This window comes from Rhipicephalus microplus, chromosome 5, assembly GCF_043290135.1.
Source record: "Rhipicephalus microplus isolate Deutch F79 chromosome 5, USDA_Rmic, whole genome shotgun sequence".
In the NCBI taxonomy this organism is placed as follows: domain Eukaryota; kingdom Metazoa; phylum Arthropoda; class Arachnida; order Ixodida; family Ixodidae; genus Rhipicephalus; species Rhipicephalus microplus.
Window position 1 is genome coordinate 92,881,047 of NC_134704.1, and position 12,723 is coordinate 92,893,769.

At 44.4% G+C, this 12,723-nt stretch overlaps 1 protein-coding gene across 8 annotated transcripts in view; it reads left to right on the forward strand.

Annotated features, from left to right (window-relative positions):
* Window positions 1-12,723, forward strand: part of LOC142817866 (uncharacterized) — a 246,100-nt gene that overhangs the window by 52,902 nt on the left and 180,475 nt on the right. For 4 of the 8 annotated variants that reach the window (XR_012895391.1, XM_075895754.1, XM_075895752.1 and 1 more), the window contains exon 2: window positions 6,960-7,112. The exons of 3 other annotated variants lie outside the window; for them this stretch is intronic. Coding sequence is in view for 3 of the 5 variants with exons in the window: in XM_075895754.1 (XP_075751869.1) it covers window positions 6,996-7,112 (117 nt within the window). In the remaining 2 variants the exon portion in view is untranslated. Of the gene's footprint in view, window positions 1-4,788; window positions 7,113-12,723 lie in introns of those variants that run through there. One more of the 8 variants, XR_012895393.1, reaches the window with a different exon arrangement.

Here is a 12,723-nt window from a genome sequence, read left to right on the forward strand (position 1 = left end):
CTGGACTGCTCTAGTAACCCGGACTGCGTCTAGCCTTCGTGCGCTCACATGACCTCACTGTCTCATGTTTTATTGTTATTTCGTCGATTGGCGGCTGCAACAGTTCATCTTCGGAAAAGATAATAACCACCGAAACAATCCGTCATGCTTGCTCATGCTGTCGGACCCAGCTGAGCCCGTTTCGTGGGCACGCGCTTACTGTATCACCCTGTTCGTGACTCGGCTCCGCCGCACGGCGCTGACGCACATAAATGTCGCGGCTCGCGCGCAATATTTGAATATTAAGCCGGCTTTACAAAAAGGCTTTTCTTATTGTAAATCAATCGTGCTGAAATTTAGCAGGCTTTCAAGGCAATGTAAAGCAAACTTCCAGAAAAAAGTATCAAAAGTAGTATGCCTTGAAAATGAGACGTTGGAAGATTACCTGTAATTTTATAACCAAATGAAGACAGACGCCAGACCGATGATATACTGGTGTTACAAATAGTGACGACATTACCTACTGAGCTAAATCTGGACTTGCGGGCTCGTCAGTTGATTCACTCAGACTCCGATCAAGTCGTGCGTCTGAGTGATTCCAGGTGAATTAATTTTTGACGAGTTTGAGTCTGAGTGATGTTGATGTTATAAGAGGGAAAAGAAGAGAACAGTGAGCCCCGCAACTGTCTGCATCAGCGTGCGGCACCTCAACAGTAGCTCACAAGGGATGGGGGTAAGGAGGGCTTAAAAGGACATGATTAAAGGTGTAGAGAGAGAGAGAGAGATGTGCTAGGACAGCGAGCGACGACATAAGAAAGATAGGAGAGATAGGAAAGGTGGAAACACTGTCACAGGAGTCTGAGGATGGGGCACCATGGCACTTGCGAGAGCTCTTCTCGGCGACAGGGGATGGCGTATACAGGACCAACCCAGTCGGCCAGAGCTGCGCTGTCGTCGGAGATCGCGAGGGCACAACTGGTTGGAACAGAATCTAGTGAGCGAGTCCGAGTGATGTCCGGTTGTAGAAAATTATCGTAAGTGTTTGTACGAGTGGGTACGGGTAGGGAAAATTTCGTTGAGTCTGACTCCAAGTGAGTCTGTAGCGATGAGAGAAGAGAGACGTGAGATGACGTCGAAGGCGGCCGATGGGGCCGTGCCGATCTCGCCACTTTATTCTAGGCCTGAAGCGGAGCCACGTCGGCTACCAGCGTCCGTCCGCCGCGCCAGGCGTGTCAGCTCGTTCTAATCTCGCGCAGCTCGAGCTAGCATCAGCTGCGCGAGAGGCGCGGCGCAGTGATCAAGAAATGATGGCGATGATGATGGCACTACAAGTCCTAAGCGCAAAATAGATTTCATGAGTGAGTCTTAGATGAGCTCCATAGTTTTTTACGGACCTATGCATGTGACTACTTCTTTGTGTTTACGTGCGTAGTAGTTTTGTTTCTTTACTTTTTTGCTTCTTTTTTCTCCAATCTTCATCTCTTCTTTGTCTCCGCTTCCCAAAGGGGCAGGCAGGCGTTGTGCTTTTTGATGTGGCACTTGTGCACCCTGTCCCCTCCTACCTATTTCATTTGGTCTCTTCGTTTCTGTTTTTATTGAGAGAGAGTTAGTTCATAAATGACGCCTGGTTGTAGGGAGACAGCTAGTACAGATAGAAATGCTCGAAAAGGCTCAGCGTCCCCAGGTCGTGCACACCACTCGCGCTTGGCACCAAGTTATGGTCCCACTGGTGATTGCCTGACTAATTCACCACTACAATACCCAGGCGTTGAAGACGAGCCATCCTGGCGACTCAAGGTGAACACAAGAAGGTCGTATAGCAGGGCTTCAGCGAGTGACGTGGACCATCTCGCGGCCAAGACGGCGCTCGTTCGTGGGGCTTCAGCGGCCCAGTCACATAAGTTACAGAAGAGGGGCACTAAATGACGCGATAAGGGAGTCAGTCCAAGACCACACCGCTCACGCTTCGCACTAAAAGGTGGTTTCAGTGGTGATTGCCAAGCTAATTCACCACTACGCTATAGCCAAGCGAGCTAAATAAACAAATAAATAAATAGGTTCAACTGCGGGTTCAAATGCAACCCGACATGGCTTGATGGAGGGGAAAGGTGTACTTTGAATGATTGAATAAACTTTATTTTGTCTAGAAAATGCACGCGAGACCCCACAACACACGACTATGCCCACGTGGGGACCCTCATGCCGAGCTTGGCGGCCTGTTCACCGGCACTTTGGACGGTCATGGTTAAAGGGTTCTTATTGTAAATTATTAGTATGCCTTCCCTCTTCATTCGTCCTTGCGCTCTCCCACAAAGCAAGAACGTTTAGGAGGTGGAACTCCGCTCCTTGAGGCGACCAGATAACGTCACATTGCCAGAGATCCACAAGGCCTTTAAGATCCGCTTCATGCTGATGGCGACTGGAGGCAGAAAACGAGGCTGACGCCGTTTCACTTTCCGATGTAACCAGTCGCGCGCGTTTTAGGGGCGCAGCACCTCTTGTTCTAACCTTGTCCTGCGTCAGACGAAACCGGCAGACAGACAGACAGACAGACAGACAGACAGACAGACAGACAGACAGACAGACAGACAGACAGACAGACAGACAGACGGACCGATAGACGGACGGACCGATAGTCGGACGGACCGATAGACAGATGGACCGATAGACGGACAGATAGAGGGATAGATAGACGGATAGATAGACGAATAGATAGACGGATAGATAGATAGATAGATAGATAGATAGATAGATAGATAGATAGATAGATAGATAGATAGATAGATAGATAGATAGATAGATAGATAGATAGATAGATAGATAGATAGATAGATAGATAGATAGACAGACAGACAGACAGACAGACAGACAGACAGACAGACAGACAGCAGGACGCTACGCCCCACTAATCATCATTCACTCCGTGGGTATCCCGTGATTTTCAAATGCCAAGCATTTTTTGTGCACTTCAGTGACTTATCTATCTATCTATCTATCTATCTATCTATCTATCTATCTATCTATCTATCTATCTATCTATCTATCTATCTATCTGTCTGTCTGTCTGTCTGTCTGTCTGTCTGTCTGTCTGTCTGTCTGTCTGTCTGTCTGTCTATCTATCTATCTATCTATCTATCTATCTATCTATCTATCTATCTATCTAGCCGCCTACGGCTTTTAGCTCTCCTGGCTCTTTAGATAATGGTATTGATACCAAACTTGGTATGGCATAACATGACTATATGAATAACATATTTGACTAGTCATAACATCAAAATCATGACATGTATGTATTGAATGTCATGATTGACATTTCATGGTCTCGCAGCTCTTGCGGTAGTTTCGTTCACATGGCATGTTGCAAAACTACTATGGTATGGCATGATTGCAAGGCGAACACAAGTGACAGACCTTAACATGAAAATCATGACATGTGTGTCATGTAACAACATGACAACATGCTATGCTCATGATGCGCTCGCGGCAGTTTCGATAGCTTCACAAGTACCAAACTACGTATACGCGACGCGAACGGACGACATAGTTAAATGACACATCCAAACATGATAATCGCGACATTCGTGTCGTGCAAAAACATGACTACATGCCACACTGATGGTGCGCTCGTGGCCGTTTCGCTAACTTCACGTACGCCGAATTTGGTATTACGTGACGCCAATGATTGACGAAGGTATGTGACTGGTGCAAACATGATAATCATGAGATGCGTGTAATGTGAGAACATTACTACATGCCAGAGAAAGGCGCCAATAGATTTCGACGTGACGGGGTACGCGTGCTCAACCGCGTTCATTTCGTCGCGTCACGTCGGCGTTGCCTCGCCTGGCGCCGGTGCTGCCATATTCTCGCAGGGGTGCCCCGCGCTGCGTTGCTTTGACACATGCACGTTTCAGCGCGTCCGGCATCCCTCTGTCACGAAAAAAGGGAGACCCAGTGTAGTCTGGGTAACGCATCGGTGGGAAATGTCGCATTTCGTCGGGTCGCGCCGACGGACGCTGGTCGCACCTGGCATCAGACTATAGAGCGCTCGCATTTTGCTAACGTAGCGTCGCTGTGCCCAGCGTTTACGTACATTGGAGTATATTGGGTCCGTCATGATGCGCTCGTGGCTGTTTTGCCAACTCAACATATACCAAGTTTGGTGTTACGTGATGTCAATATATGACGAAATATATCACTGGTGCAAACATGACAATCCCGACAAGCGTGTCATGTAAGATCATTACAACATACCACGCTCATAGCGTGCTCGCGGCCGTTTTGCTAGCTCCACATATACTAGATTTGGTATCACGTGACGTGAATAGACGACGAAGGTAAGCGAGAAATACAAACATGATAGTCATGAGACGGATGTCCTGTACGACATCATTTACCTCCACCTCGCAACCTTAAATGTGCTGGCTTTAAACTGGCATATCCACATTTCTCAATCGTTCTTCGCATATCATCGATAACCACTGTACGTAGGATCTGCCAATTTTTTTTTTTTGTTCGCGTTTCGCTGCAGTCATGGTATGGACACAGACGGTGGACGCGTAGCGCGTTCAGCCGCGTTCGTTTCTTGCTCCACATTTTCTGTCCATAAATCTCACCCGCTGTTGAAGGTTTCAACAAAATAACTGCGTCGTATATCTTAGGTTAGCTTATGTGTATGAAAAGCATAATGTGCGTGGAAGACTCGTCTAGCAGACACTGACCTCTACTGTTAGATCGGCCTTATTGTGACAAAGCAACACATCCACCCACACACCCATTTACAGACACACACACGCACACAAACACACACACAAATACACACGCGCGCGCGCACGCAAAATTTACGTGGCCGCTGGAGCACACGCTACCATCGGCTGCCCACAAACGCAAGCTGTCGTGCAACTGCTACCATGCACGGGCAGACTGACTGACTGAATAACTTTCTTTAGTCCTGGTGATGACATAATCAGGGGCCTCGTCTGCAGACTGCGTCCACGACGTGACGGGGTGTTTAATCTAGACGGCCAGGTCATATGGATGACCTGAAGTCTTCTGGGTACTTGTGAGGAGTGTATCCTAGTCTTTTTCAGTGGTTGGAGACCCGCCATCCACACTCAACTCGGGATATTAGCGCAGCATATTTGTTCTAAGTTGCATCGCGAGATGCCGCATCGAGGGGGATTTCGGATTTACCCCGCTCGTGAATGTTGCATAAACTGTCGTTGAGGGATATGCTTCTGTCTGCAGGAGACGGAAGGATAGTGAAGCTGGCCGTTTTAGTCTAGGGTATGGCAACGGGAGTTTTCACCGCTCGAAACGATAGTGCTGACCGACATCATTATGTATGTCCGCACATGCTGAAAAAAAAAAAACAGGGGGCAAGCGTTCACTGTTTACAAAGCCCCGTATCCCCATGGTAACTGTAGCAACAAAACGGCAAAAGCAAAGTAAACACAGGACAGTTTAAACCAGCAATGAATATGCTTTTCATCGGTAGAAAAAGTTATGCAAACTTGCATAAATTTATAAAAACTGTATGCAAGCTTATAAAAATTTGTACAAAATTTGTAAAAAGTTATACAATCTTGATGTAGTGTGCAGAAGGCATATAGCTTAGTTCTCCGCAAGCACATACTGACAAGTTATTTCATTCAAGCGCGCACAATAATTAACATCCATATACTTCGAGTCGAGATTTAGATGACGTGTCACGTTTTTGAAAAATGCCCCGTTGTTGTCTGTTCTCAGCTACACCAATCCACGCAATATGTCTACACAATTTATTTGCTAACATTAAGCTACAGTCCTTAGGAAATCCTGTAGTCTGCGTATTTCAATCTGCTTATACGAGGTCTTCAAAAAACTTTTTTTCCGCGTCCAAAGTTTCAAAAGGCGTCCTACATTTAATGTATTATTTGTTTATGATGTCCTTGTCGTTTATCATTACTTCTAAATTCACCTAATAATGGCTGCATCAGCAGTTATGGCAGGTACAATGGTCACAGCTTTTCTGTAAAGCCTCCTTACCTTTCCTCTATTTGAAGAAAGCAAAACCACGGGACACGTACGATGACTAGGCCTCCGCAGTCACCACTAGAACTAACAAACGTGGCTTCATTGAAGACAAGCGTTCGTACAGGAAACTTTGCAACGCATGCCCAACACGCCAGTATCGCGTGCCACGCCACCCGGTGAAAGATCCAGCACATGCACAATCATCTTCATTGCCGTCGTCGCAACACACTAAATTTCTTGTCAAAGAGGCAAACTGGCAGTGGGCTTATTATTTTATCTCTGCTTTTCCTAATGTAGTATGCATCCCACAATTTCACCTTCTTCTTTCCTCTTCCCAGATAAGTGGCATTACTGAGAAACGCGCCGCAACCACATTAACTACAGTGACTTGCAAGATTAACGCCGTTATTCAAATTCAAAGAAGCGCAATGCTTACGCAGCGTAGCATAATTGCATCGGCTAGTTTGGCCGATGTATAATTCTCAGGTGAACGAAACGTTGCACGTGCACCCCACGTGAGGCGCATTTGTTGAAACAACGCTCTTGCTTCGTGGTGCACATTTCATTGCTAGCCCTTCCAAGAGCCACACGAGTCTAGCAAATTTACAAGGAGCTCAAAGTACAATACTTATGCCCTCTCTCCCATCAACATTTTTTGATATTATGTGAAACTTTATGTACGTCAGAAATGATTTCATATGGTTTTTCGCGATTGCGTTGTGGTGGTTTACCGGTACTGACTTGCGGCCTCTTACTGTTTTAAAGTACAAATTATGCCACTGTCTATAACAGATCCTCGAGGAAATCAGCAGCTTCCAGCCTCTCGAACAGGTTGTCTCAGCTGGTCTATATGAGAGAACGGAAACGTTTTGCAGCGTATTTAAAAAGAAAGCTTGAAACAACGCCTCTTTCAACAATTTTAGAGTTTGCAGACTTAAATGACAAAAATGCTTTCTTATTTCTAGGCATAAAGCACCACCAAAAATGGTCATCGACATGAAATGTCATTTGAATTCCGCTATCGAAATCTGATGAAACGATTGTATGGAAGCTCTTGGGTGCATTTACGGCCTCATACGAAGCCTCGAAGCATTTCACCACCTGGTGCACATCTTCAGGTAAGGAGTCGAATGAAGACTCTTTTAAAACAATCAGAAAATTGTCGGAGTGCCTAAAGATACGGCTGGCACGCTCATAAGCAGGTTGTGAAACCCAGCTAAAGATATATTGCACAACACAGGAGCAATTTATGCAGATACCCCTTCTTTGCAGAAATGGCGACCCTTTATATGCTGCGTCCATGGATGACATACGTATACATTGTCAATAATTCTAAAAGGGCATCAACAGGTACACTTCAGTCATTCCGAAAGGCGATTGGCCCTGAAAGTTCTATCAGATGGCGTACCGCCACATGTAGTTCGTCGTCTGTGATGCTGTAAAATAAATCTTTAATGTCGATTGAAAAGGTGAAATTGGCTCATGGAATTGCCCCATTGAGCACCTGCATGCGCGACGTCAGTGTCGCAGCCGACACCGTACGGGTCTTAAACTAGGAGGCTATTCAGGTGTTTCAAGAAGAATTTACCCAACAGCTTTTGCCAGGAACTGGCCTCCATTACAATGACTCCAAATGGGCAGTATAACTTGTTAGTTTTCGCAGAAAGAAGTGCCTGAAGAGAATTAATTTTATCGTTATTCATAGCTTGAGATAACATGCCCAATTCTTTATCTTTTGAAACCTTCATTGCCACTGTCTTCAAATTTTGAGGGCTCTAGTAGGCAGCGAATTCTCGGCAACTGCATGCAGAACTTTTTCTGCGAATTCGCTCGTCGAAAGAGCAACCGACCCGTCCTTTTTGTGCACTTGGATCAAAGTCAAGTTCTTTTGAACGATGTAGTCAACGACATGGTTGAGTAAATGATTTTTATGTCCAAGCTGGCAACAGCTGACCCTTGAAGGAACATCCACTCCATTGTACAAGTATAGCGTTCTTTTTCGTGATTGTCCGCTTTTTCCAACACCGTGGGAACAGTTGCCAAAAGCTCAGTCACTTTGACATTAAGACTATATACTGAACGTTGTTAGTTCCTGCAGTGTTTACGTCGGCCTCTTTCTCGTGTCTTGTGATTTTTCTGACTCTCTTCGAGTATCATGAACCAACTGCCTATGTTTCAACTCTTCTCTCTGCCTGCCAAGATGTTCATTCTATTCTACCGTAAAGTGGCTCTGAATTTTGTCAGAGATACAGCTGCTAAATGAACGAAACGACAACAGTTGACTGGTTGAAATGTGGGGTTTAACGTCCCAAAACCACCATATGATTATGAGAGGCACCGTGGTGGGGGGCTCCGGAAATTTCGATCACCTGGGGTTATTTAACGTGCACCCAAGTCTGAGCACAGGGGCCTACAACATTTCCGCCTTCATATAAAATGCAGCCGCCACAATCGGGATTCGATCCCGTGACCAGCGGGTCAACAGCCAAGTACCTTAGCCACTAGACCACCGCGGCGGGGCGAAACGACAAAGGTTCACCCGGGGCACACGGCATGAGCGAGTTCCTTCTTTTTGCCCGCATTATTTCACTTTTTCTTTCATCTCATAATTACTCTACTTCAATAAAAAACTAGGTGTGGAATCCCTTCTGCATAACTTCAATTCGCTGTTCGCTCGTTCTTCATTGTCGGGAATGACAACGAAAGTACTTCATCTATCTCCTTCCTTCGCATGAATCAAAGATGCTGGCTGCTTCCGCCACAGAGACTCATGACGTTCGGTTTCGTAACCGCAGTAAAAAAAATGACGTCATTTTCGCTGCAGTTTATTTTCCAGACCCACGCTCGCAAGCCGTCAGAGATTTCTCGGAAATACGTCGGAGTTGCTCTATCGTGACAGGGCAAAAAATTACACCACTAGGCTGCGTGAAGCTGCGTGAAGTCCCGCAATGCATGGGTGGGACTTGCAATGCATGTGCGCCCTCAGTAAATTCATGATGTTAAAGAAACGTTTTCCCTCGGCTCTTTTTAGACTTCTTAGCTCCTATTCTTAAGCAATAAACGCTTCTTGTACACTTCAAATCACAAACGAGAACACCTTTCTTCAGAAAGAAGAATAATGAGCAGGGTTTTCGACATGCATTTCCTGCTCTGTTGAATGTATTCTTTCAACGAAAGATTGATATTACTAACCTCACAAAGACTGATCTACGCAACCGGTTTGCATTAAAGAGGCAATTCAGAATGCTTGACTGCAACGTGACGTAATATTACTGAGTACCCATGACAGACCTTGTTAATTTATGCATTGTTTGTTTCATTTCTTGTGCCTGCCTTCTTTATTGTAATGGTCATAGTAGACTTGTACAATAGCACACGCAAATGCATTGCGTTTTATATTTCGTATGAATTTGGGTAAAGTGCATATTTCGCATGGACTCGCGTATCGTGCCAAATACAAACGCACACACGCTTCTATTTTTTTTTTTTGACCAGCCGATCTATATCTCTAACAGGGGGCCCGAGTTTGCGTCTAGTGAAAAATTACGTCTGCATGCACGGGTCTTGCTCTATTCTTATAAAAATAACAATTGAATTGAATATAGTAAGATTAGACTACATTAAAACAAAAGATATGTCTGACGCACGCGGACGCATTTGTGTAGCTCAGAGAATTATAAATAAGTGTAATTTGTAAATGGAGCGGACTTGACCCACTCGCTTCTCTACAGATTATCTTAGAGGAGAAAAAACGTAAGTTGAGTCAACAGCGGCAAGAAACATTTTTTTTACAATTTGTTTCGAGTGCAGATAAACAAACAATATAAATTTTGATGGACAGAGCGCCATCTTCCTTCTAATTGAAAAATAATAACGTGGACGTATATAGTTGTATAATAAGTGCCACTTCGCGACGCATTCTGATTTTCAGGTGTTCTACCTTCAATTTTGTCCTCATTTTAGCAAAGTTCTCACCTGTGCTTTCGTCGGCAGTGAAGTGATGGTAATCATAATAATAGAACTGTATTGGGCAGAGATACATGGTAATTTATATAGAATGATAATAATAATATTAATAAAAAGAAGAAGAAGAGAAAGGAGGAAGAGGAGGAGGAGGAGGTTACTCAAAGAGCAGTTGATGTCTAAGATCAGTACCCTGGATGCCGGAAACAACCATGTAGGTTATCAGTCTCAACACAGCTGTATAATCGTTCTACCTTGTCCAGCCAGACTAGAACAATGGTTTCAACGCACGTCAGTGGCAACAGATATCTACTGCATGTTAGTTCATTGAACTCAGACCTTATCGTATAACGATTGTGCCCTTTTAGAACAGCGAAATGACGACGATTGGCAAACACGTGAATAATGGGGTGGAGATTAAAGGGGTACTGACACAAAAACCTTGGCCTCGCGTTTTTCTGCTGCAATGCGTTGCTGGGGGCCTGTTAATCATGACACGACACATTGTTTGCTGCAGGACGCGACAGATAATTAATCACAGGCCCCTCATTATCAATCAGTTTCAGTTTCGGTTTGAGAGAGTTGCAAAAACTGGGTACAACTGTCGCCACCTAGCGTGTGCAGCTCTTGACCACGTCAGCACACAATACTGTGACGCACTTCCGCACGGTTTCCATAGAGAATTTTTTTTTTTCGAATAGGAAACGGCACTGGAATGTCGCCAAACACATAACTTTCTAAGCGGGCGCCACGGCCACGCACTCGCAACCAGCCGCGAGAAATATAGACTGCGGGAACTAACGCGGCAAAAGAAAAATGGCGGTTATGGCGTAATCGTGACTTGTTTTGTTCACCGTAGAGTGGTGACGTGAAGGAAGTAGGGGGTCACCTCGGAGTCACCTCCGAGGGTATCTATAGCGCTATGGAGTCGGTCGCTCACGCAAACTTCAATATTAATTTAAAGTACCTTTCAAGCTATAATCGCTATTGATATCTTGCAGATGATATACGAATGTTCCCGAGAATCGACCCCGTATGCTATCTCGGCCTTGAAATGTTGTGTCAGTACCCCTTTAAGAGAGCGACGTGCAAGACCAATCGAATGTATGCGTATGGCTACAGCTTGCTGCTTTTGTTCGCTCTGATACAGTTGCATGCTTACTAACAATATAAGGAGATTTACGTCCCAAAACCAAGCCATGATTAGGATAGCCGCCGTAGTGGAAGATGCCGGAAATTTCGACCATCTGCTGTTCTTCGACATGCGCTGACAACGCAGAGTACACGGGCCTCAACGATTCCGCCTCCACCGAAATGAGACCGCAACGGCCGGGATTGAATCCGCGACCTTTGGATCAGCAGCCGAGCACTTTACCTTCGATCCACGGCAGCGGACATGCTAAGGAAGTCTGTGCAAACTGTATTTTACTCTTTACATCTTTTAAATGAAATAGGTTATTTTCAAAGCTAAACACACGCTTTTGATATGCCAGCTAGCCATCCTCCACCTTGATCTCCTATTGTTCTCTCATAGCCATTGTTGTTGTTTTTTTTTTCACATATCTTGTACTGACTATATGGTTACTGATCTATCCGGACTAACAGGATAGGTCAGCAATCTTGAAGTAAGAAAAAAATCACGAAAAAAGCAATGCCAATGGTGCTTCAAAAAGCAGTAAACTTGCGAATGTTCATCATGCATCATAAGTACTAGCAACCGCTCTAACGACGATGATACCAAAAACAACACCGCATCTTTAATTTGCGTTTTCCTATTTTTAAATGCTTCTCTTTTTTTTTCGACATTTTTACCATCGTCTTTCTGGACAATCTACCAAATTGGGTTTGAAGTCGCGATAGTAGGGGGCCGTGAACTAGTAAAAAAAAAAGCTGTTTTAGAACACAGTTTTTTTTTTCACTGTCCTTTCTTTCTGTATTACAGAACGGAAAATAAATTTTGATTTGATTTGACTTGATTGTTGGTGCTAACAACAAAACCAACCAACAAACCAACAAGACATTGTATATTCCTTATAGGAAAAAGACGCCTTTCAGAGATACGCAATTACCCGAGTTCTTCATCAACATAGCCAGTGATAGCTCAGTTTAGTTTGTTAATTTCAACTAAATATCTACTTTCTAGCCCACACAGCTGCGTACATCTGTGGTACCTCGTGGGATACTCTAGCAATTCAGCTGAAACTTCTTCAAACTATCCAACTTAACGAACTCTCTATAGTTTTCATTGCTCTTGTCATATAATTGAGACATTAATTAGTATATCTGATAGTCAAGATGTAGGTGCATAAAAACAATCTGTCCGCTCTATACGCGATGTGACCATGCTGCATAATATGGGCTGCATCCGTAGACTGTACTCCTACGTCATACGCCGTATGTTGTATAGATGTACATAGTGCTGCTGGTTATTTTTCTTCTCTTCTTCTTTTGAATTTTTTCTCATCTTTCTGGTATCTTGTGTATTACCACCACGATGTTGGGATAGCCGGCTCTAATGTAGCCTTCATTCTCATGTTCTTTATATAAAATTAAAAAAAAATATTATATTACATGCGAAACCTTACCCTCTGCTTTCACTCAACGTAATTATCGTTAGATTACTACTAGCAAGTATAGCAAACATTCCCCCAAGGCTCGTCAGTAATGAAAGAAGAGAGAGAGAGAGACAAAACGTAACAGAGATTCACAAGCGCACAAACGTCTTTTCGACGTGTATACGTCGCAATGACGGACACAAGGACACTA